This window comes from Octopus sinensis, linkage group LG2, assembly GCF_006345805.1.
Source record: "Octopus sinensis linkage group LG2, ASM634580v1, whole genome shotgun sequence".
NCBI lineage: Eukaryota > Metazoa > Mollusca > Cephalopoda > Octopoda > Octopodidae > Octopus > Octopus sinensis.
The window spans coordinates 187,577,936-187,604,701 of NC_042998.1; the positions used below are offsets into that span (position 1 = coordinate 187,577,936).

Sequence of the window (26,766 nt, forward strand, 5' to 3'; positions counted from 1 at the left end):
TGTTCGGGGGGACAAACACTGACACACAAACATATACACACACACACTCACACACACACATACACACACACATATATATATATATATATATATATATATATATATACATATATACGACGGGCTTCTTTCAGTTCCATCTACCAAATCCACTCACAAGGCTTTGGTCAGCCCAAGTCTATAGTTGAAGATACTTGCCCAAGGTGTCACGCAGTGGGACTGAACCCAGAACCATGTGGTTGGTAAGCAAGCTACTTAGTACATAGCCACTCCTGTGCCTCTGTCTTTTTTTTTCTTTTACTCCTCTTCATTGAGAATAATTTAATAATGAAAACTCTATTTTGAAAGAATAAAAGAATTTTCCTAAACAGACATGTTTTTTTTTTATTCAATCAATTTGGAAGAAAGGGCTGTGCCCATAACCTTTACAAGCTTCCTGAGACTATTGAAACCAACATGATTAATGGTTCTTTCGAACATTTCTAAGTCTGTTTACAAGGTGGACACATTATAGGTCATGAGAGAAAGGGAGATGAATGAACCAGGAGAGCAAGAGTGAAGGTAACAGGAGACCAGACAACTCTAATGAACAGGGGCCACTGTAGTGTAATAGAAAGGGTAGAGAGAGGACACACATGTGGGAGAAAGGTCAGTGTGCGTTGGTGAGTGACTTCATGCTAATTAGTTGAGTGCCATTCTTCAGATGTAATCTTGGATGCTTTTGTAGCAATATTAATCAATTGTGGGTCTCACTGGAGTTTTGTAGTGGATTTAGTGTGAGCCGGGGAGTAAGCCCTGAAGAAAAAAGGTTAAACTTTGTGATGCAGTTGAGTATGGGTCTTCAGTAGTGGTATTTGTAGCAATAATGAGTATTCTAAGAGTATTCTGTTTATGCTTAATGGGTGCAATAATGTTTTCTTAATATGTATAGTTATCGTATCTGTTAATGTAGACAAGACTTGCATGTCTCCACTGTATAAAAGAAGGAAAGTAAGAAACCAAAAAAAAACAAATCCACAAATCTCACCTTTTTTTGTATAAAACATTTAACCCTCAAATTAAATTCATATGAAATGTTTTGTTTTTTTTGAGATATTACATCATGTATAAATTGGGAGCAATAGTAATATTTACTGTTCTTCTTGCAAAATCCTTGTTTTTTTTTTACTTATATTCACAGAATATAATACATAAAAAATATTTTCAGATCTTAGAAGTATTGGTCTGATAAGCATCAGTGACTTAGAAAGAGATGGGAAATAAAACAAAGCTAAAAATAACAAGTGTGGTAATTTGATAAGTAATCCTTCAGAATTACATCATTTTGTTTTCCCGTGTGGATTTTATCCCTCTAAATCCCACAATACTGAATGGTTGAATATTTTTGACAAAGTCTTTGAAATATCAGCAAAAGAGTATGATCAATGAAATCAAAGAGATTCAAAACAAAAAGTCCAAATTAAATGCTTTGTAAACTAAGAACATTTTTTCAATGAGCGGATCAGATCTTTGATTTCTTGTCGTTTTTTCTGTATTTGTTTAGCGGATATACTACACTCGAGAGGAACAGAGTAAGCTTCGATATTCTGACGAACCAGATGTTCACATGTTGCTATCACATGGACTCCGCAGTCATAACCTGAAGTTAAAATTAATAATGAAATATATAAATAAAAGTGTGCATCACAACAACAATTCAAGAAGCAATATAAAAAGCCATAAATAGTAGAATTTCTGAATGCTGTCAGTTATGTATTCCTAATTTTGTTTTACATTAGCAATTTGGAAATAACCATTTCTTAAATTACATGCTTTATTAGTGTGGATTCACATGGTGTAGGAAATTTTCTTTTTATCATTAACAGAAGAAATCAAAGTTCTTTATATTTAGAATACAATTTTTAAATATTTGAATATTTTTTTAAGTTTTGCATCACAAAAAGTTTTTAATGTTAGGTTAACTTATAGTGAATATTAAATTATAGGATGTAGAGTCATAATTATAAATTAAACCGATTAACAATGAATACATTTCAAATACAAGTGTTCTTTTGCAAATAGATTCCCAGCTAATTAAGGATTAACATTATTTATCAGGCTCCAAATAAAGTCATAAGTGAATAAATCGTGTAAAGTATGAGATTCTTGTATTCTTTCACTGGACTGCAGCTATACTCAGGCACAACTTTTACAGTTTTGATTGATGAGCCGGCAGAAACGTTAGCACGCCGGGCGAAATGCGTAGCTGTATTTCGTCTGCTGTTACATTCTGAGTTCAAATTCTGCCGAGGTCAACTTTGCCTTTCATCCTTTTGGGGTCGATAAATTAAGTACTAGTCATACACTGGGGTCGATGTAATCGACTTAATCCATTTGTCTGTCCTCGTTTGTCCCCTCTGTGTTTAGCTGCTTGTGGGTAGTAAAGAAATATGTATTTCGTTTGTCTTTACGTTCTGAGTTCAAATTCCGCCGAAGTCGACTTTGCCTTTCATCCTTTCAGGGTCGATAAATTAAGTACCAGTTACACACTGGGGTCGATGTAATCGACTTAATCCATTCGTCTGTCCTCGTTTGTCCCCTCTGTGTTTAGCCCCTTGTGGGTAGTAAAGAAATATGTATTTCGTCTGCTGTTACATTCTGAGTTCAAATTCTGCCGAGGTCGACTTTGCCTTTCATCCTTTCGAGGTCGATAAATTAAGTACCAGTTACACACTGGGGTCGATGTAATCGACTTAATCCGTTTGTCTGTCCTCGTTTGTCCCCTCTGTGTTTAGCCCCTTGTGGGTAGTAAAGAAATATGTATTTCATTTGTCTTTACTTTCTGAGTTCAAATTCTGCCGAGGTCGACTTTGCCTTTCATCCTTCGGGGTCGATAAATTAGCCCCTGGTGGGTAGTAAAGAAATAGGTTGATTACATCAACCCAAGCATTTAGTCTTGTGCTTATTTAATCAATTTGGAAATGGTTGAAATAGAGTCTACCAGACAAAGTGGGACATTAAAAAAAATGTAGCTTGAAACTGAAAGGTATTTTTGCTTGCTGCAACAATTCTTTGTCAACAAATGCAAGCAAGCAAATATAAATACACACACATATGCATGCATACACATACACACATTCAGTTCACAGGAATTGCTGTCAAAGCTCATTCTCAGAAATTTTTTTATCCTAGGCTTTGCAGATGTTAGAACCGAATATCCTTGATAGCACTGATATGAAATACTGTATTGCTAACCAAGCCCAAAAGTAAAGTTTTCAAAGTCAAGGAACTGTCATTGTTGACCAGTAACTATTAATAATTTATCTGAAATCTCTACAATTATACCATTATGGAATGTAAAAATACTTTCATCCAATTCAGTGTTAGAATAACCACAAAATTCTCCCTATCCAATTGTAGTTCTGGCCCCTCACTAAACTCATCACTTATTTTGGACACCTTTCTTTCCTTCTCTGCTCAGCCTGGCATCTCTTCTGCACAGACCAAACTATTTCTACCTGCTAGGACCCAGATCTATACACTCAATAACAGCCCTCTCCTTATCTTCTACACTGGCTCTTTAATTTTTTTTTTTACTTGCCAAGTGCTTTAAATTCTCTAGTCTTTATCACCACTGGTGAATGCAGTGCAGACTACATACTTGATATCTTAAACCAATGAATTCCAAAAGTAGATACTAGAGAACTATCCAATTCTACAAGCAACCGTTTCAAACCAAAAAAACATGCAGCTGCATAGATAATCTCATCCTAACTGAAAAATGATACGAGTAACAAGTGATTTTCAAGGGTTTCATTTGGCATAGTTTTTGTACATCAAATTTCACTCACAAGGCGTTGGCTGTTCCAAGGCTATTATAGAAAACAGCTGCCCATGACACTAAGTAGTGGGGCTGGATCTGAACTACATCACTATACTTCAAATGTTCTAACCACAGAGACTTGTCTGAGAGTTTAAAATTGAATAGTTTTTGTTTTTTTTTTTAGAACAGTATCTATTTTGGGGGCTTCTTGTTTTCAGATAACAGCCAGTTTGTAAACCACAGTTGGATTTAACAGTGGAGGTAAAGACTAATAAATTTGAAGAAGTTAGCAATTCAAGAAATTAAAGGACCAATGTAAGAGATAAGGTAACTGTGTAGAGAGATTTGGAGATCTAGTAGTTAGGGATGTTTGGTCTTTGCAGCAGAGGTGTTGTCAAAAAAAAAACCTATTTAGGTTAAGCAGAAAAAGAAAAATTGTCTCAAATTAGTGATGTGTTTGCTGAAAGATCAGAATTATGGTCGGACAAGGAGAATGGAGGTAAGGGAGGAGAGGAGCATGGAGAAACAATGAACTGGATAAATGTATTTTTAGCTTCCCTAGAGTCTTAATTGTAGTGATTTTAGACAGGCACATAACTGGCATTAAAAAGTATCATTTTCTACTTTGGGGTTTGACCAGTAAGGCTGCAGTTCATATTGGTTTCATCAATGACACCATGCTCTAAGTTCTGCAAAGCCTTGTATAAAAGATGGGTGAGAAAGACTTTTTTTCAAATCCATGTTAGCTGATTGTCAACAATAAAATTACTTATCCAATTCTGCCTTAATAACTGCATTATCCCAGCCCAGAATAGTGGGAAATTACCAGTGTTATCCCTTTTGTTCAAAATAGGTAGGTATACATCACCTTGTCAATTACCATCCAGTCAGCCTCACAAGTTGTATTATCAAAATGATGGAGGCCCCTGCGTCAGAGAAACAGCCTGGAGCTTCTGGAACTCTCATAACCTTATTTGGTCCTCAAACTTTGGATCTATCTCTAACTCCAGCTGCTGTGGCCAACTCATTGAATTTCTTGAAGACATCACTAGAATCACAGATGGCAGCTCTTGGGTGTGGATGTTATCTATCTTGACTTCACTAAAGCCTTTCATTTTGTGCTACACAAACAACTCATGGCATAGCTCTTTGCAATGGGCTGGAAGACTACTCTTCATAACTTAGGTCCTTCATTGACAGAAGAAAAGTGGTAATCACTGTAAGAAGAAAACATTCTGCACCTTATCCAACGACATATGGTGCCCTACAGGGATCGGTTATTGGTCCCTTGTCATTTGTTGCATACATCAATGAAACAGATGCTAACTTGAAGCAACTTATTGTGTTAAAATAAGCAGACAACATTAAGCTGTACCTTGAGATAAAAATAACAGATCCTATATGCAAAAGATCTTTTCTACAATTTAACCTAGATACAATGCAACAATGGCTTGCTGACTGGCAGCTCAGGCTAGTTGCAGTCAAATGTACCACTATACATTTTGAGAATGAAAACCAGGAATTTATCAACTCACTCTATAACACCAACTTAAGAAGTCTACTGGTTAACATAACCTTGGCATTGTAGTAAACAATGATCTGTGTTGGATGAACCACATTTTTAAAATCATCAAAAAAACTGAAAGTGTCTTAGTATCCACCATTTCACCAACAACATTTTAAATTCAATACCTCAACCACTCATGGGCAAGTGTATAAAACCAAAAAAAAAAAAAAACAGCACAGCACCCTTGACTCTCATAAACATTTTTCTAGGTTCAGCATTGTTGTAACATGAATAAACTACACACATCTGTTAACTAGGAGGACACTGCATCTTTTAAAAATTTCCATTCTTCCTGAAATTCCCCAACATTACTCTTGACATTCCTATGCACCCACACTCTTTATAGTTCTTTTAGTGTTCACTCTTCTGTAGTATTGTGTTTTATCTGAATACTATGCATGTAGTTCTAGCTTTCATTGCCGTCTCTCTTTTTTTATAATAATAATAATAAAACATTGTTTACAGTGCTCAGGTGCACTACAACTCATCTAAAGTGTATGTATAGTACATAGGGTAATGTACAAGCATCAGGAAAAGAACAGTGCATGAGTCATGACATACACATATGTGTATGAGTATGGAAGGGGGACAATCAGGTGTAGTTTCGGCGGATTTCGGAAAGCATGAGGGCCTTAAGGGATGCAGTGTCATGGCAGTCAACAACTGACGCAGGCAGTTTGTTCCATGCTTCAGCAACTCTGAGCATGAAAAAATGTTTCCGAAAGTCATGGGAGCTGTGCTGTCTTCTGACTTTGTAGGCATGTCCACGTGTGTTGGACACATGGAGATCAAAAAGGTGTTCAGTGTTGTTGTTGGTGAGGTGGTTGATAACTTTGTGGGTGTTTACCAAGTCCATCGCCAGACACCAGAGCTTCAGTGAGCTTATTGCTGCTTTCTCTCTCCTCTTTTTCCCTTCCTGGTGAGTTGTAGTGCACTTGGGGACTATATATAATAAGCTCATTATTATTAAAAGAAGAAAAATTAATTACCGTTTTCTTGTTGTGGACAATCCATTTCTTTAAATGTGGCCTTTTTGTCAGCTTTTACATGAAACAAATGATAAGAAATAAAATATGAATTAGGAAATCAATTTACTGAAAACAATTTAAATAAATCAGAATGCTTTCCTTTCTGTATAGAAATGAAAAGTGTGATATTTAAAACTCATAAACATGGTCAACATTATTTTTAAAAAGATCTTATGAATTTTAAAACCAGATATTTTTATAAACAAACTTTGGAAACACTGAATGTGTCTAACCTCCCGAAGATCAGGGTAATGTTTCCAGTGAGTATGAAACATTTTGTCACCACTTAATTTGGTATAGCTGATTTAATGCTAACATCAGGTGTTTTAATGTTTCTCTCATCCCATCTGAACTCTCGCTATGTGTATGAGCATCTAGTTATGTTTCTATGTAAATGTAATCTCTCTCTCTCTCTCTCCTGTCTATCTATATGTGTGTTTCTATGCACACCTGTATGTGTGTGTGTTTGCTTCTAGTGCCAAAAACAGGTTGAATGTCCATTTTGCCTTGCTTAATAGTCAGCATCCAAACAGCTGCATATAACTGTCTCATTCCTATCTCCAGTGAATCTTTCTCAAAACAATTTTGCATCATTCATATTTCACAACCATTAAGAACCAGTGTTGAATAAATGGTATAAAATAAAATAGATTATGATACATTAACAGAACAGAAAATTTAATTTTGATGAATTTTTTTCAAATAATTTTTTTTTTGTGAAATTCTACCATGGCTAACAAGGACTTCAAATCACCTTATATTACACTAATTAAACAGTTTAAACTCTGGATATTCTTACCATTCATATTAGTCTGTATTTTGTGACATAAATCTTCAGCAATAGACGTATTTGATGGAGACATAGAATCGTAATGATAAAATGCATTTCTGAGTCCATTATACATCAACAAACTCCTACAAATAATAAAAAATTTATAAATTAAAATTCCTAAAACTAAACAGTTGTACATACAAAATAATTTCTTTATATGGGGTTTAAAGAACCAAATCATTACTTTTTTTTGTTTTTGATATGTTTAAAAAGATTTTTAGTTTTTTTCTTTTTATTGATGAAAGTTAACATATTGTTATTTCTTTCATTTTATTTTGCCTGTTGTTGTTTAGCCTAAAATCAATGATGATTGACCAAACCATAATCAATGGCATTTCAGCTATGATGATCTAGTCAGATTATTCACAGCAGTACTAAACACAAATGAAACAAACCATTACAGGCTAATATAAATAAATAAAGAAACAGTTAAAATGTTATAAGCAATAATAATAATAATAATAATGAAATTATTGTATACAGTGCTCAGGTGCACCACAACTTGTCAGAAAGTGTGTATAGAGTATATGCAGTAGTGTACAAATGTCTGGAAAGCAAACAATGTATGAGTCAGATACATGCTTGTGTGTGTATGGAGGGGAGAATATCAGGTGTAGTGTTGGCGAATCTCAGAAAGCATGTATGTTTTGAAGGATGCAGTGCTCCGACAATTAACAACTGATGCCGGCAGTCTGTTCCATGCTTCAGTAACTCTTAGCGTGAAAAAATGTTTCCTAAAGTCATGGGAGCTGTGCTGTTTTCTGACTTTGTAAATATGTCCATGGGTGTTACACAGGTGGAGTTTGAAAAGGTGCTCAGAGTTATTGTTTGTAAGATGGTTAATAATTTTATTGGTGTCTGCCAAGTCAGCTGCCAGACATCGGAGTTTCAATGTGTCCATGCACAGGGAAGTAAGGCATTCAGAATATGGCAAAACCTGATGGAGGGTATTCTTTTGGTTGCACGTCGCTGAACGACTTCCAGACGATTGATATCCAGGGCAAGATAGGGATTCCAGACTGGTGATGCAAATTCCAGGTGAGGTCTTACCATAGCTATATAAAGCTGCAGATAGATAGTCGGAGAGCGGCTCACAAAGGGTTTGGTGAGTGATGTCAAGACACCCTCAGCCTTCTTGACAATTTTAGCGATGTGTTTTGTCCAACGCAAATCACTGTCGACAATAACACCCAGGTCACGTTCACATGAAGACTTTTTGAGATTAGCGTTGTGGAGGGAGTAGGTGGACGCTGGGTTTCTCCTCCCAAAATGCATGGTGGTACATTTGTCCACAGCCAGCTTGAGTTGCCAGTCCATGATCCACTGCTGCATTGTGTCCAGGTCTGCTTGCAATAGAGATCTATAGTGTACAGGATCTGACCTCTTCATTTCGAGGTACAGCTTGATGTCATCTGCATATTTCAGCACTGTGACATTCTTTAAGTTGGCATCTATGTCATTAACATATGATAAAAGGGGATCCCTGTGGTACACCAGATGTCATCTCATAGGGTGAAGAGTGCTGTCCTAGAACTGTGACAACCCCTTTTCGGCCGAAAATAAAGGACTTCAACCAGTTATAGAGTTCATCTCTTACGCCCAACGCAGAGAGCTTCACCATAAGTCTTTTGTGTGGCACAGAGTTAAAAGCCTTAGCAAAGTCCAGGTAAACAACATCCACCCAGGATCCACGATCAGTGATTTGGGTAACATCCTCAAGAAACTCGATAAGTTGATTACAGCAGCTGGAGTTAGGAATAAATCCAATTGTGACGGCTGGATGAGGCTGTGAGACTTCCAGAAGTTCCAGAGGGTTTCCCTGATACAGGATTCCATCAGTTTGGCGATGCAGCTAGTAAGACTAACGGGGCGATAGTTGACAGGTGATGTGCGGTCACCTTTTTTGAACAGAGGGATAACACTGGCAGTTTTCCACTGCTCTGAGTAACACCATTGTCAAGACAGAATTGGAAGAATAGAGAAAGTTGGCTTAGAAGAAAGTACCCACTGCGTTTAAGAAGTAGGTATGTAACACCATCGAGACCAGGAGAGGCATAGTTGCGTTCATTCTTAAGGTGGCGTTGTAGCATTGCTGGTGTAAATTGCATAGTAGATATAGAGTCCAATGTCAGTGGTGATGAAGATGGAACATTTTAGTCTTCGACAGTAAAGATGTCAGCATAGCATCCAGCAATGATTTCTGCATTGCCAGTAATCTGTCATGTGTGGGGATTGCGAAGGGGACCAACTGGAGAGTGACGTCTCTGCTTTGAGTGCACATACTTCCAGAACACTTTGCTGTCAGGGTTGGTTGCAATGCGTTGTTCAAATTCAAGCACTACCTTTTTGTCACCTGCTTGAGGTGGTTGGCTGACCTATTGCGCTGACCTATTCCTGTTGCTCTCTGATTTGTGCAATTTGTATTCCTGTTCAGCATTACGGCGTTCTTTCCTGGAAAGTCGGACTGCTGCCGTCTCCCAAATTGCACTATTGGGTGTTTTTTTGTGCTTGCATGGTACTGATGCTGCACATGCCGCCCATATTGAATTCAGAATGTTCTGGAGTATAGTGTCCACATCTCCAGAGGCATAAAATTCGAGCCAGTTTTATAAATCTCTGAACGAGGTATAAAAAGTAACTGCATGACAACATGAAGTATATTTGCCATCTAAATGTGGCTAACCTCTAAGGGTGGATGTTACTGTAATTTATAGCCCCAGGAGAACATCTTCTCCAACTGGCTATTAACACACTTTCTGTGCCCTATCGGTATTTGCAAAGGGAAGCCATCTTTCCCATCGTCGACCTGACATGATACACACAGACCCGGGTTTCCGGATACAGAAAGTGTGTCAATAGCCAGCTGGAGATGTTCTCCTGGGGCTACAAGCTACAGTAACATCCACCCTTAGTGGTTAGCCACATTTAGATGGCAAATATACTTCACATTAAACATGTTATAATTTCAATTAAAAATGTATTTGCCTTAATAACTCTAGCACAAAATTAATTCAATGAGTAAAGAAGGGACTTTGAAATCATATATTTTGGTTATATTTGTACAGGTTTTATACAGTCGGCTGAATATGCATCATTTGTTTTTCATAAATATTCCTATATATATATATATATACCTTCTCTCTATTTCTGAACAGTTTTAGAAAATTACTCTAATCTTTTCCCTGCTCCTCAAAAGCTATCATGCTGATTGAAATCAGAAATGATATCCCTAACATAACTCCTTACATTAATTCATCTCATTGTTGCATTTGGCTAAATTGTGGTAAATGGCATTATTGGTCGAGCAATAGATTAGTCTTGCAATGTTTACAATAGTTATGTCCCTTTATACGCTGAGTTAAAATCCTGTTGAGTTTTGATTTTGTTATAATAATGAAATTATTGTGCTCAGGTGCAACACAAAAAAAAATTTGTTATGCATTCTTAGATCAATAAAGTATCAATATTATAATAGTTCAACTTTAGATAGTTCCTTCCCCAAAATATGTGACTTGTGCCAAAGTCATTAATAATTATTATATTTGGAACATTCCTTATTCCAAAATGGTAAAAAAAAAACGTTTTAATTCACAAAATTGTTTCCTAGTCAAAAGGAAAATTTCTAATTGATTCAAACTCAAAATAAATATTTTTATGACTAGAATAGCAAATAGATATGATACCATTCCATCATCTAATGATCAATACAACACAGCCAGAAGCCACATTATGTTAAGAACGTGAACATTCTTCAGTTTTTTTAGAGTCACTTTCAAACCTTTTTAGTGAATTGTTTTTCACAATCTACAGCATTCATTGGATATAAATAATGCCTTAATATTACTAGGGCTTGATCCATTTGAAAAAATAAAAATTGAGAAGACTAGTATTAAACCATGATATAGATTTAATACAAAGATTCTACTGTCATTTTCCACCATAAAACGGAATGAGCTGAAATATCTTGGCTTCATTTCAATTAGGATTATTGGCACCAATGCTGAAAGGCAGGAAAAATACTGTACAGATGTGATTTTCTTTATAACCCTATCAATAAGCAATTAACACCTTAATCTAGGAATATACAGTAATTCCTTGTTTATCGTGGGTGTTACATTCCAAAACCCCCTGCGATAGCTGAAAATCCGTGAAGTGGAAACAGTACTGTGCATTTTCTTATTATTCTTATATTCATTTTATCATAAATGCAAAGCAACTCTATGGGGGAATCAACGTAAGCTTAAATAATAAACCGCGATATGGTGAGGGATTAATCATCATCATCATTGTTTAATGTCCGTTTTCCGTGCTAGCACGGGTTGGACGGTTCAACCGGGGTCTGGGAAGCGAGAAGGCTGCACCAGGCTCCAGTCTGATCTGGCAGTATATCTACAGCTGGATGCCTTTCCTTACACCAACTACTCCGTGAGGTAGTGGGTGCTTTTTACGTGCCACTGGCACAGGGGCCAGGGGAGGCTGGCAGCGGCCACAATCGGTTGGTACTTTTTACATGCCACCGGTACAGAAGCCAGTCAAGGCAGCGCTGGCATCAGCCACATTTGGACGGTGCTTTTTACGTGCCACCGGCACAGGTATCACAACTACAATTTCCCTTTGATATTTATTTTGGTGTTGATGTACTTGACTCAATAGGTCTCCTCAAGCACAGCAGGTCATGTGCCACTGGCACAGAAGCCAGTCAAGGCGGCGCTGACAGAGAGAATAAAATTTCTAGCAAGTGGAAATAGAAAAATAAAATATTATTTTCAAGTGTTAGCACAAGGCCACCAATTTCAGGAGAAGGGTAAATCTATTAGACTGATCCCAGAGATCAACTGGTACTTATATTTCATCAGCCCTGAAAGGAGGAAAGGCAAAAGTCGACCTTGGTGGAACTTTAACTCAGAATGTAGAGACAGACAAAATGCCACTAAGCATTTTGCTTGGAGTGCTAACAATTCTACCAGCTTACCATCTTAATAAAGAAACAAAATATTAAAATGTATCATCCTTCAAAAGTTCTCATATTTATTTTGATTAGAAGAGTCAAAATGCTTAAACTTAGAAAGTAGTAATTAAGAGAATTAAATATCAAAGACACCACATAATACAAAATAATTATTAGATAAATATTTTAAGGAAAAGAAAACAAAGAAAAGTCAATATACCAATGTGATCCGCCATATTGATAAGCAGCCATGTTGTCATTGACAGCCATAAAAACATACTGCTTTGCTGTCAAATTCAGGGGATCTAGAAAAATTCCCATTTCATGTTCTGCAGCATACAAAAAGAAAATACATTAAAATCTAATATTGATTGGAATCTGTGAGACAAATATTATAATGATAATAATCTTCTGTTGTATTTGAAGGAATAGAAAATTAGAAATATACTACTTTTCTAAGTCTGTTGATTCATTTGATGTATTTTACTGAAACTGTTAAATTCAATGATGCTTTGTTTTGAAAATACAAAGGCAGGTAAGAATAAAGCTTATTAACTTTGGATGGGATAATACTTTTTGAAACTAAAGTTTTCCCCCAAGCTAGTAAGACTTACCACACTCATTTTTTTATGCTTTTTCATATTCATTAATATCAAACAAAGGTAGCTATCAGCTAGATCACTCCCGTGAAGGCACATGGCCTAGTGGTTAGAGCAGCGGACTCGCGGTCGAGGGATCGCGGGTTCGAATCTCAGACCGAGCGATGTGTTTGTTTATGAGCGAAACACCTAAGCTCCACGCGGCTCCGGCAGAAGGTAATGACGAACTTCTGCTGACTCTTTCGCCACAACTTTCTCTCACTCTTTCCTCCTGCATCTAGCAGCTCACCTGCGACGGATCAGCGTCCCGTTCAGGTGAGGAACCTATACACCAAGGAAACCGGGAAACTGGCCCTATGAGCCAGGCATGGCTCGAGAAGGAACAAAAAAAAAAAAAGATCACTCCCCACATTATAATCTTTCAAAAAGTGATTGGTTTTTATTGTTTTTTTAAGTTGCTAAGTTATGGCAGTTATTTAATATTCATCAATTCATCAAGAAAAAGAATAATTCAAAAAAAAAAAACTACTAGTGATGTATATGTTCATAAAAATTTTTTTAAATATAGTTACGTGGATAAAACTTTATAGCTTGAATGACAGATGGACTGATGAAAGCAAGGAGGTCTGCACAGTATCGATATTGCTCACGTTCAAAATACCTGAAATAGGTAAAATAAACAAATTTGAAAGGTATGCATTGTACAATGAAAGAGGCAGAAAATTGCCACTTTTAGAATCAAACATCATTTTCAATTGAACTGTTACCAATGTAATCAAAAGAAAAGTTGGACAGCTTAATCTGAAATCAGCCACATCTATAATATGGATATAATTAATTATATGAAACTAATTCATAAAAAGCCACATCTATAATATGGATATAATTGATAATATGAAACTAATTCATAAAAAGGTACAGTGCTGCAAAAGTTATCTTTTATCTTGGCTTCTGAGACCTCTGGAGACATGCTGTAATTGAGAAAACCCAGCAAGTAAAGTGAGATCACAGCCATAGCCTAAACCAGTGTCACATAACCAGCCCATTTAAAAAGTACCTTTGAAACATTTAGCAACATACTAATCCTTGCTGTGTACCCTCTCCTCTTTTCTGGCCAGCTTGTAAGCTTCCCCCCCCCCTTCCTCTCTTCTCCCTTTTTGCTGCCACTTGCTGTAGATGGTTTGTGGGATTGAGGAAATTGTAATTCATTGAATAAATTAGTCATGTACAAGAATCTTCGGCCAACAGGCAAGTTTTCACACAAATCTTCCTTTAAGGCACTGACAACAGTCCCCCAACTGCTAAAGTTCTGTGGTATAAATGAGTTGATGATCTGCAACACTAACTTCAAGAAACCAACCAGCTACCTGATTGCCTACCAATAAAGTGGGCACACAGAAAATCAAATAGACAGATGATTTAGAGAAAGAACTCAGAGAACCAAACAAGTCTGGAAAAGAAAAATACAGAAACTCAAAATACCCAGCAAACAGTCAGGAATTTAGAGACATTATGGCTACAGCTTCTGATGTAAAGGAGGAGTTAAAGACATAGCATAAAGGACAGCTTAGAGTTCCTACCAAGAGCTACAAACCAAATTTGTGGTAGGTGCAAAGTCCCAGCCAGACCAATGGTGAGGCAGTGGTAGAACAGTGAAATATACTGAGCTATAAAAGTGAAAAAGCAAACTTGGAAAGATTGAAAGAATGAGAGTAATAGAGAAATATACCAGATAGCTAGAGGATAGCAAGTATATTTAGTTGGATAGCAAGTATATTTAGAAGTCGAGAAGCAAATAGGAAATTTTGCCAATGTTCTATTGCATGAAGATCAGAGGAATGAGATGTTCTGGACTGCAAAAGAATGTTTCAGAGAAAATAAAGATGTTGTGGGTGAGAAGTGTGTGAGAATGGGTTAATGGTAAACTTGCACTTAATGATTCTGAAAAGACCAAAGTGCTGCTATGAAAGGTTATTAAACATGGAAAATGTCTGGGAGAAAGAGGGTCTTCTCAATGTGGACCCAATAGAGGGAAAAGCTTTCCTAGTTGACCCACCTATACAAGCATGCCAGAATGAGCATTAAAATGGAGGTACTGTGGAGGCGGCGAGCTGGCAGAAACGTTAGCACGCCGGGCGAAATGCTAAGCGGTATTTCGTCTGTCTTTACGTTCTGAGTTCAAATTCCGCCGAGGTCGACTTTGCCTTTCATCCTTTCGGGGTCGATAAATTAAGTACCAGTTACGCACTGGAGTCGATGTAATCGACTTAATACCTATGTCTGTCCTTGTTTGTCCCCTCTATGTTTAGCCCCTTGTGGGTAATAAAGAAATAGGTACTGTGGAGGCTTGGAAATATAATGTATTTGAGTCTCTAGCTCATTACATCCCAGTTAGGTTTCCATTTGCTTTCTCTGCCTCTTTCATATTCTCACCTTTCTTCTATTTTCTGTAACATGCTGCTCGTGCAATTAGGAATAGCAGTGGATCTCTCGTATTCACCATTCCACATAACCAGAGATAACACTGGATCTATTCAATACCCCCTTCATCTCTCTGACACTCATCCTCTCTTCCCTCACCTATTCCTCAATTCACTGTACCACGTCACCAATGTAACGAAGGATGTCATTGAACTTGTCTGCATTCCATTTTGACCTTATCACCATCTTGAGCACTATACCTCTCTCTCTCTCCATCGAGATGCCTATATAAGAGGGATTGCATCAGGTTTGCATCCAGCATAATTTATCATCATCCTTTCCGTGCTGCCAGCCATCACTCCCTTTCCTCAAAGCCACTTATTATTGTCAACTCTCATTCTCTCTTACCACCACCCATCTCTATTACTTCTCTCTCTCTCACTCACTCTAGCAAATATGTAGCTAGCTCTCTTTCATTACTACCATCTCTACCACCCTCTTACCCCAATCATTTCCATCATACTCCCATGGTATTCCCTTCATCCACTCACCCTAATTCTTTTCCAGCCATTGCCCTCTCTCTCGTTACCCACCATCTTGGTCACCTTACCCTAAATGAACAAAAATATCATAGTGCAGTGAAAACTCTTTGGGTTTGCAGAACTTGAGGCAACCTCACCAGTGCTGGTGCCATAAAATACCCTCAGCAATACTCAGTAAATTGAATTACAAATGAATAGAGATAATGAAATGCCAAGGTCTATGGTGTTGGTGCCAAAATAAAATCCCCCACCCCCACCCCCCAGTACACTCTGTAAAGTAGTTGGTATTAAGAAGAGCATTTAATCATAAACACTAAACCAAATAATGGAATGTACAAATGAGATGCTGTTTTCCTGTTCATTTAAGAGACTAGTAACGATAAATAGGAAATGGCTTGGAATGTGACAACTATTCAATCCATGCCAGCATGAAAAGCTAACATAAAAATGATGATGATGAGATAATACATAGTCAGACAAGATTTTACAGCTACTTTTCAATGCAGGTCTTCCGCATTCAAAGCCTATGTCTCATGGAGTATAGCTGTTCACACATAAGCATCATACAGTCTACCTTTCACTCTGAGAGAGGGAGTCCTTTTGCAGCCAACAGAGGTAATAGCTCTTTGAACATCCTCCATTCTAGAAACAATACTTTCAGAATATCCACCACCACTGCTAATTTGGTCACCTAGGTAACAGAACCTATCTACAACCACAAGAGAGCCTCCTGGGCATTCGAGAGAATCTAAGTCCCATGTGCTCTTAGTGCTTATAGTTCCTGCACATCTGCACATCAACAACAAACAAAGACGACTTTATCTGTTAATCTACCTGTGATTCTGCTGCACCTCTTATGTGTCCATAGTTTACACTAGGTAGAGCAAATGGAATTTCTTCCAATTCCTTTCCTACATATTGAGCAGGGTCATTTACCTGATGGAAAAAGAGTTTTATCTTCTTTTTTACTAACAACTTTGGTCTTTGCTAGGTTAACTTTAAGAAACCTTTCATTCCAGGTTTTGTTTCCATGCCTAGAATCACTTCTCCAATTCTGCTAAAGATTCTGCAATAAGAGCAAGGTCATCAGTATATAGCAGTTCCCACGGGTACCCAGTTTTGAATTCCCCTGTTATGGCCTGGAGGGCTATAATGAATAAGAGTGGGCGAGAACTGAGCTCTGGTGAACCCCTACCTGTACACTAAATTCATCACTGTATTCATAGCCAACTCTCACTTACTGACAGCACCAATTTACATGGCTTGTACAGCTCTAACAAGCCACTCCTCTTCTTCCAACTTCCTTAGAGACCACCATATACTAGATTGGGGAACTCTGTCGAAAGCTTTCTCCAGATCAACAAAGGCTTACTTTTGGCCAAGTACTTTTCCTGCGGCTATCTTACTAGGAAGATAGCATGTGGTACTCTTCCCAGGTACAAAACCAAACTGCATCTCATCTAGTTCAATTCTATTTCTAATCAATTGAGCTATAACCCTCTCAGTAACTTTCATGACTTGGTCTAGTAATTTAATGCCTCTGTAGTTATTTCTATCTTAGGCATCACTTTTACCCTTGTAGCAGCTAACTATAATACTACTACACCAGTCATTGGGATTGTGCTTTCCTGAATAACCTGATTAACTATACGGATGACTAAGCTGTATCCTACACCACCAGAAATTTTAACCATCTCAGCAGTGATTCCTGATGGCCCAGGGGCTTTCTGTCTTCAATGTCCTTAATTGCCTTGTAGTGACGTCATCTTGAGAGTCTTCAGTACGCATGTGCGGGGTTGGAATCTTCTAGAAGGCCTGCTGAAGTTCCCTCATGCACATGCGCTAAAAACTGGCGGGAAAAGTTCTATCGCCTTCCTTGCTTGCGTCTCTGACTCGAGACGCAGCCATTGAACACTGCAGACGTGTTTCACTAGCAGTTCGCCTACGCTCCTGTCCCAGACACATAGGATTGACCAGCTCTGTTTATTACTGGAGTTTCTGTGAAGTTATTTTCACAAATGTCTAATTAACTCCAGTTTTGCTGTTTTAATTACCAAACCTGTATCTCCAAGATGTTCCAAGTTATATTATTGGCTTCAGAGAATGATTAACTCCAGATTTGCTGTTTATACACCAAACCGTGGTTGCTGACTGACCAAACGTACCTTTTATATATATAACAGAACAAATAGTGTTATATAATCATTATTGCTGATTGTCCCTACCAATACGTTTTGTACATATACCCGAATAAAGAGTGTTATATTGTTCGGATGCTTTCTTGTTCCTTACATCAATATTTTTAGAAACAAAGAGGAAATTGTGTAGCACCCTATCAGTGCAAAACACACAAACTTGAAATCCTACAGCCTTATCTATTATGACTGCTATCAACTCAAATGGCTGGTTCGGTATTTGGTAGACTCTTCTTCTCCCATTCATTTTCCACATTTAGTAACCCTTCATAGTGACACTTTCATGCATCACTAAGTGCAAGCATACCATTATCCATTCGCACACATTTCTCACCCATCACATCTCAATTCTCGCTGATACACTCTTTGCAATCCTGAAAACCTCACACGGTAGAACATTTGCAAATCTCTTTTTATCAGCCACTTCTTTTGCTATATATACCAGATGCCTAGCTGCCCTTTTGCCTACTTGATATAATTCTCTGCTTCCACCATTTTTCTAGTTTTTCCAGGCTTGTCTCTTTGCTTTTATAGCACAGCCTACCTTCTTGTTTCACCACCATGTCACCCTTGGTCTAGCTGGGACTCTGCACCAACCACAGATTTCATCTGTAGCCCTCAGTAGATCTAGGAAACTGGCTTTATAAGCCTATGACTTGGAAAGGGCCTTTGATCCATTTTGATGTATATCATCCTTTAACATCCGCTTTCCATGCTAGCATGGGTTGGACGATTTGACCGAGGACTGGCGAACCAGATGGCTGTACCAGGCTCCAATCTGATCTGGCAGAGTTTCTACAGCTGGATGCCCTTCCTAATGCCAACCACTCCGAGAGTGTAGTGGGTGCTTTTATGTGCCACCGGCATGTGGGCCAGTCTGGTGGTACTGGCAACGGCCACACTCAAAATGGTGTTTTTTACGTGCCACCTGCACAGGAGTCAGTCCAGTGGCACTGGCAACGACCTCAAAAATATAAAATGGATCGCAGTCAAAATTTCCAACCACAAGTGTTCAGTTGTTTTGCTAAGCAAATTACAAGATTGAATTAGCATGCAAGTAGCTGAGTATTCCACAGACATGAATACCTTTAATGTCATTTAGCAGTAGAATCAGTATAACAAAATATGACAAGGTTGGATCTTTAAATTACAGGTATAATCCAATCTGATGGTCTACAGTTTTCATCTACCCAATTTTACTTACAAAATATGGATCAACCCAAAGCTATAGAAAATAGCCTTGGGACTGCCCAAGATGCCATGCAGTGGAATTGAAACCAACACTTGAAAATTGTGAAGCAAACGTTTAACCATTTGGCCATGCTACACCTACACAAACACACACATGGAATACCTTACATTTTTTTCTTTTTGTGCCACTAATATCAGGTTAAAGATAAGAGTGTGTTTTTATAGGAATGTTGTGGTAACCAATTAATAGTTTCTATTTGAGTTCAGCTAAGCAGAAAATTCCATGTAAAGCTTATTATAATGCAGGTAGCATTTGGTAACTTCAACTGTATGAGTTGTAAGCGAGACACAATGAGAAAGAGAGAAGGTATGTGTTTATGTGTGTATACATGTACATAGGCTTCCCAGTACAAATCTAAATGTAATTGTGTGAGTGTGACTGTCTCTACATAATAAATGGGTTTTGTATAACTTTGGTGTATACACACACCAGCAAACATGGCACCGTCATCACTGTCTAATTACTCACTACCATTATTGTCTTTACTATCATTCCTCTTCCCAGCACTCTCACTCTCCCAGTACTCCTTCCTCTACCATCCTCTCACCCTAATTACACTATTTTTCTATTCGCATGAACACTCTTCACCTATTCATTCTGGTTCTTCTGTCATTGCTCTCTAGTACCAGGGTAAAATGTACCCAGTACACCCTAAAGTGGATGGCAAATAAGCAAAGAGAAGAAAAGATCAAGAGGGTCCTTTAATCCTGCAAAGGGTACAGCAACCTCTTAAAAGTTGGGATCAATAAAATGTAGCAAGCACATTCTGTGAAGTGGTCAGTTTTAGACTGGACATCTTGTTGGTCTTAGATAGGGTATGCATGCTGAAAATGGAACATACAAGTGAAATGTGGTCCTCCAACCCCTCCAGGAAAGTAACTTCAAATAAGTACTAACTTGAACTATGACTACCCATCGAACCCATGTCGGCATTGAATATGTACAGGCATGGCTGTACAGTTAAAAGATTTGCTTCACAACTGATTAGTTCCAGGTTCAGTCCCAGTGCACAGCACCTTGGGGTGGCATCTTCTACATTACAAGCCAACCAATACTTTGTGAGTGAATTAAATAGACAGAAACAGTGTGTGTGTGTGCGTGCATGTGTATGTGTGTACAGAGACACACACTCTTCTCCAGCTGTCACATCCTTTGATACCATGCTATGTCAAGGATAAAGCAAAGAGAATACCTGTGCTCACTTGTAACCACATTCTCATACCACCTCACTCAATTTGCCCTTGCCAACCATTCCACCGATTCCTCCAACCCCAGAATTCCTATCAAATCCTCAGTCCTCCTCTTATCAAAAGGCTTCACCCCACATATCTCTCTCACCATTGCTCTCTGTCCTTAAAATTACCATCTCTCTCCCACTCAGACACCATGTCTCACTCCCACAGCATTGCAGCTCTCTTATAGACCCTTCCTTTCACCTTTAATGAAAACCTTTTCCCATATAACGCTCCACATTCCCTAATCTTCACTCAGACAAGTCTCGCTCTTGCTGTCACAACTGTTTCACATCCACCCTATCTCCCAAATAACAAAACCCTCTGTTTCCACCTCGTCACAGCATTTCCACTAGTTCCGCCAGCCCTCCAGCTTCTTTTTCACATTTTCCACAAACAAACTCCCTCCAGTCTTGGGGTCACCTTCATTTTCGTACATCTACCATGAATCCATTTCTCACATCTCATACACAACACCACATTTGCTATTACCTTCCTTCCACATACACCACATGAATCCACCTTACTCGCTAATACTTCTCCTTCCACCCTGCTCACCATCACCTTTGTCTTCCTGAGGTTTACCTTCAAACCCTTACTTTCAAATACCTCCTTCCATTTCCAAAACTTCTCCCTCAATCCCTCCATCGTCTCACTCATGAGAACAAGGTCATCCGTATACAGTATCTCCATTATCAATCCCTCTCTTGCACTCTCCGTCACCACATCAACCACTATTGCAAACAACAACGGTGACAAAACAGATCCCTGATGCAGACCAACTTCCACTGCAAACTCCTCTGACAGCTCTGATCTTTACCCCCTCATACAAACTCATCACTGCTCTCACTATTACTTCTAGTACACCTCTCTTCCTCAATACCTACTCAATCACCTCCTTTGGGACCCTATCAAATGCCTTCTCCAGACCAATGAAGCATACGTGCAACTCCTTCTCCTTATCTCGATATTCCTCTTGCAATATCCTTACAATGAACACCGCATCTATTGTCCCCCTACCTGGCATAAAACCAAATTGCATCTCACCCACATCCACCCATTCCCAAATTCTCCTCTCCAACACCCTTTCTGCTACCTTCATTGCATGCTCCAATAACTTTAGTCCCCTATACATCGCATCCTCCTACCCCTTAAAGATCGATACCACCACACTTAGTGCCCAATCATCTGGCATTCCTCTTCTATCCAGCACACCCTCCCTCAACATCTCTTCCATCTTTTTTCATTGATTTAATAAACCTAAACACACTCTTGTCATAGATCTTGCAACCACCCTCTTTGGATGATTCTTCATGTTATTATACCTGGCTTTCATTTGCTCAGTCCTATTATTACACAAAACTTTATGTGTCTCCTTTTTTCCTCGCTATCACATCCCTCACCTCCTCATTCCACCACCACATATCTTGATCTCTCCTACTTCTCGTCCTTCCACACTTTGTCACATACCTTTAATACCCCTTCTTTAAAAGACTTTCACAAATCCAGTGCATCAATGCTTACCAACTCCTCAACTCTCTCCTCAAACCTTGCTCTTGTTTCTTCTTACTTCAGTTTCCATACCTTTCTCCTCTTAACCATTCTCTTTCTCATACACTTTTTTAACTTTCCTCTTATCCAAGTCAGCAACCACCAACTTATGCTGCAACTCTCCTGGTATTGTCTTCACATCTCTCTGATACTTTCTGTTTTTCCTGCAAACCAACACGGAGTCAATCTCTGTCTCATTCCCTCCTGCACTGAAAGTTGCCTTCTTTTTCTCTGTTTTCCTAAACCACATGTTCACCACACACAGCTCTTTCTTATCACAAAACTTCAACAGCATCTTTCCTTCTACATTTCTCTCCCCAATTCCATTTTCCCCATGCACACCCTCAAAGCCATGGATCTATTTCCCAACATGTCCATTAAAGTCCCCACACCAAAAACCAATTCATCCACCTTATGTAAGTCCCACTCATTTGCCATTTCATCAAAGAACAGCTCTTTCTCAGCGATCCTTCTTCCACTTTGCAGACCATACCCACAAATCACCCTCACCACTTCTTCCTCAAATGCTAACACTACTGTCATTACTCTGTCACTCTTTCTCCTGACCTCCACCACCTTCTCACAGATTTCTTCTTTCACCAAGATTTCCCACATCTCCAGTCCGTTTGCTATTTCCCTGACCACCATAACTTGTACCTTTTTCCTGTGACCCCCACAAATCTTGCACCCTGGCCCCTCCACACAACACACATCCACCCTCCTCCTCCTCAACTTCTCACATACCACAGTTGCCCTTTCTCGCAGACTGCCACATTCCAGCTTCCCAACCTCACCCCAAGCTTTTCCTCAGGCCTTCAGCCATCATACGGCAAGTCATGCTTGCGCAACCCAGATGACAATTTGCATCTTCCTTTTTGAGGTAGGCAGGTGCAGCCCACCCCAACCTTTGGGCTGGCTGGCTGGTGCCCATTCTCCTTTGCTATCATGAGACTTTCCTGGAGCTGGATTTTCTACAGGGAGCATGCCATTGCTTACCCCCAACCTCAGTTTCTAGACATGAGTGGTCTCGAAACCAAGACCTCTACCATGATTTTTAAGAAATGTGGAGGAAAACTAGCTCAGGAAGGCAGGGACACTACTCCCTGAGACCCTTTTGGAGCCCCTTTATCATATATAATAAGTACATAATAAATAATCATTCATCATCATTTAATGTCCGTTATCCATACTGGCATGGACTGGAAGGTTTGACCAGAGCTGGAAAGCTGGGGAGCTGCACCAGACCCCAGTCTGATTTGGCATGGTTTCTTCAGCTGGATGCTTTTACATGGCACTGACACAGGTGCTATTACATGCCATTAGCATCAGTGCTTTTTCACATGACACTGCCACGGGTACTTTTTACATGGTACTGGAACAGGACTCTTGCAGGCCAATTCTTTTCAGGAGAGGGTGCAGCATTAACAGTTCTGCTATTAAGACGGTGAGCTGGCAGAAATGCTTAGCGGTATTTCGTCTGTCTTTACGTTCTGAGTTCAAATCCTTTCGAGGTCAATTAAATAAGTACCAGTTATGCACTAGGGTCAATGTAATCGACTTAATCCATTTGTCCCCTCTATGTTTAGCCCCTTGTGGGCAATAAAGAAATAATTAACAATTCTGCTATGAAGGATGGGTTTTCTTAAATACAGAGAGGTGCCAGATATCTTGGTCCTTTGTCATTTTCTCCATAAGGCTCAGTGTCCTGAGATTGTCATTCACTGTTTTGTCCCATATCTTCCTGGATCTCCCTCTTCCACTTTGAATGATTGGCACACACACACACACACACACATGCATACATTCACTCCATCAGAATCACTTAGAGAGGTGACTTATGCAATTCTCTTAAGCATCTCACACTCCACATCCCAAAACATGACCAACAACTTGAAGAAAATTACATGCCTTCCATCACACACAAACACACGAAGTGAACAACAAAGATGCCTCTGTGCATTGTACACCCATCAAGCTCACCTGACTCCCAAGCTACAGTAATTCTTTTGGTTCCTTGTGAAAAAGATCTTTACCCACTTCTCACTGATGATGGCTGAGTTACCAGTTCTCTCAAGAAAAAAAGGCACTTCATGTGTTGTCTTCTTTGTATACAACTTCACACTGCATATACCAGATAAAAACTATACCCTTCACTTCACCAATCTCACCATCATGCAGATATATTCACCATTTATGAAAGTATTAATGGTAACTTCAAACTTAGGGGGCTACAAGCACTGACAATGTCCCTACTATTATCCTCGAAAAATGTGCTCCAAAATTAGACCTCTTACTCACTAAACTCTTCTCTCTCTCTCTCTCCGGGAATATATTTTGATATTTTAAAAAATACTACAGGGTATCCTATTCACAATAAGAGAAACTCCTTTGACTCTGCCAACTGCCGTGCTGTCATACTCCCAACATCTCAAAGATGACAGATATAGCCATAAACAATAACCACCGTTTCTTCTTAATGACTACTTGTACGATTTCATAAAGCCATATCTTCTAAACAAAATTTTTTAAACACTCTTTTATGCCACTCCCTATGGGCCCTTCTCTCTACAAATATGGTGAAAGCAGTGTTGTTACTCTCAACATCAGAAAAGTTGTTGACCATGTTTATTTAACACGTAGATCTCCCGTCGAAAGTTAGTGTATAGTTTCCATCTAACTCTCGTCTTTTACTGACTCTCGTTCAGCTATATTTTATCAAATGTGGAATGTCCCTGGCCTCGGTTTTGTTCTCCATATCCTTCCTCCAAAATGTCAATAACTTACTGGCTATTTACCTTTATATAAAGAACTAAATATAATATGGAAAATTCTAGGCATTCTTTCGACAGTAACGAAAGAAGGCCAAATTCTAATTAAGAAAAATTAAACACAGCAAAATCACATTAATATAAATATTTAAAAAATATGTAACATGTAAAAAGCGATACTGATGCCAAAGTGAAAGTCGAGTTTTGTTATTTTACAAACAAACAAACTTATGTTTTGTGGTTTTAATTTGAACAACCTCAAATACATTCGAAAATAGTAATTACTTGCGAAAACATTGCTATTTCAACTAAAACTTATATGAAAATTCTTTAAAATCTAAACACTTTTCACCTTATAGAAAAACATTGCGTCCTTGACATTTTCCTCAAAGAAACCAAGAGAGAGAGATTCATGTTAGAATACGAAGTTCTTAAAATAGGGGACATATTCTTAAGTAGGCAGTTTCAGAGTCGTATGAAAGCAGTAAACTGTGGCTACAAATAGCGTATTGATAGAAATTAAGAAAGAAAATAAATTCTACGAGAATTAATCTTGCAGAATTTCCTTGTATAGTTAACAATATTAATACGATTGACGTATACTACATTTGTTGTCTAAACTGAAAGAGTTAAAAACAATGCCAGTGAATACATACACACCAAAATTATGAAGAAAGGCGATATTAATAGTTTCATTCACAGCTAACCAAATACTTGGTACCGTCTGTCCAAAACATTAAGATTAATCGCTTTATACACTCGACCTTGTTAAATTTTGCAACACATTTTTGTCAGTACAGACCATGTTTAATTTGTTCTGATTGTTTTTGTTAGTATTTAATTTTAAAAGCATTTATTCTGAAACTTTATCGGTGACCAATAAAAAGAAATATTGTAAATAAAGCTGCTTATTCGTAAAAGTATATTCATTTGCAGATAATTATTAGTTTTCCTAAGAAAACATTCCTGTAGTTTAAAGAGCGTGTGTGGGTGTGTTCCCGCAACAATAACCACGAATAACCGAAACTAAAATGACATGATCCAAGTCATGTTCTTAGTTAGTTATTCGTTGTGGTTCGCTAATAGTTTCCATTCTGGACTGAAAAATTAATATTAGGTGTAACAGCAGCCTGCGAAAAACATGATATTTTAAACAAGAACAAACCAAAAAACTACTAGAACTTTTATTCACAATAACTGATCTCACGAAATTGAAGGCAGAAGCGTCGAGGGGGATGGATTTATATGGTTGGATTTATACTGGTTGTTAAAAATAAAAGCATAGCTAGTGAAGGTCTAAAGAAAATACAAAACAGCTAGTACCGTGGCCTACAGGGCTTCAACACCTTAAACATGATAAAACCTTTAAGAAGAAAAATTCTGATGAGTATCTTTACCTTCAGACTTAACTATTTCTTCTTACTGAACATCAACCTATCTTTATTTTTAAGCTTCTTTATAAAATTTATTCTTGCTGGTGCAGACTACCCCTAGTTTTCTCGCATTCTTTAATAAAGTGATGTTCCGATTTTGTTCTAAGTTGTGTAAAATATAAATAAATGTTTGACTTTATTTTTCTTTTGACTTTTCGTTACGTTGTTGTTCGTAACGCCTTTACACAGCATGGACAGAAATTCAGGATTGAATCGGCAGTTATCATGGAGAGAAATATTAAACTATATAAAAATGAAAAGTCGACGAAGCGTGGAGAAAAAGTATCATGTTAATAAATGTCAACAAAAACTGGGTTATATAATTTTACTATTAAGAACAAGAGAGCTGTCCCTCTAATGAAGGCAGAGTAGAAATCAAAATAAACTTACTCGAAACAAAACTCAATGATTTTATCATTGATCCAGTTGGGAGGATCCAGTAACTCGTAATCAGATACCCGTAACAGACTGTTATGATAGTTTAACACTATATCTGTTTCCCCAGCCATCGTTCAACTAATGGGGTACTTCAACATTGGATGAAAGGTACATCACCTCTGACGTAACATCCGGTCTAGATTTTTATAGCAGCCGCACTT

At 38.2% G+C, this 26,766-nt stretch overlaps 1 protein-coding gene across 1 annotated transcript; it reads right to left on the reverse strand.

Annotated features, from left to right (window-relative positions):
- Window positions 1-352: 352 nt before the first annotated feature.
- Window positions 353-26,722, reverse strand: LOC115227016 (sentrin-specific protease 8). Its single transcript, XM_029797967.2, has 6 exons — window positions 26,558-26,722; window positions 13,346-13,434; window positions 12,395-12,503; window positions 7,194-7,309; window positions 6,356-6,406; window positions 353-1,636 (listed from the first exon to the last, which is right to left on the reverse strand). The coding sequence occupies exons 1-6, from the start codon at window positions 26,674-26,676 to the stop codon at window positions 1,473-1,475; spliced, it is 648 nt and encodes a 215-aa protein (XP_029653827.1). The 5' UTR covers window positions 26,677-26,722; the 3' UTR covers window positions 353-1,472.
- Between the last annotated feature and the right edge of the window lie 44 nt (window positions 26,723-26,766).

Coding starts and splice junctions, on each gene's coding strand:
- LOC115227016 (XM_029797967.2), bottom strand. CDS start 26,676: ATGGCTGGGGAAACAGATATAGTGTTAAACTATCATAACAGTCTGTTA. Junction 13,435..26,557: donor ATCATTGAGTTTTGTTTCGA/GTAAGTTTATTT, acceptor TACCTATTTCAG/GTATTTTGAACGTGAGCAAT. Junction 7,310..12,394: donor CAATATGGCGGATCACATTG/GTATATTGACTT, acceptor TATTATTTGTAG/GAGTTTGTTGATGTATAATG.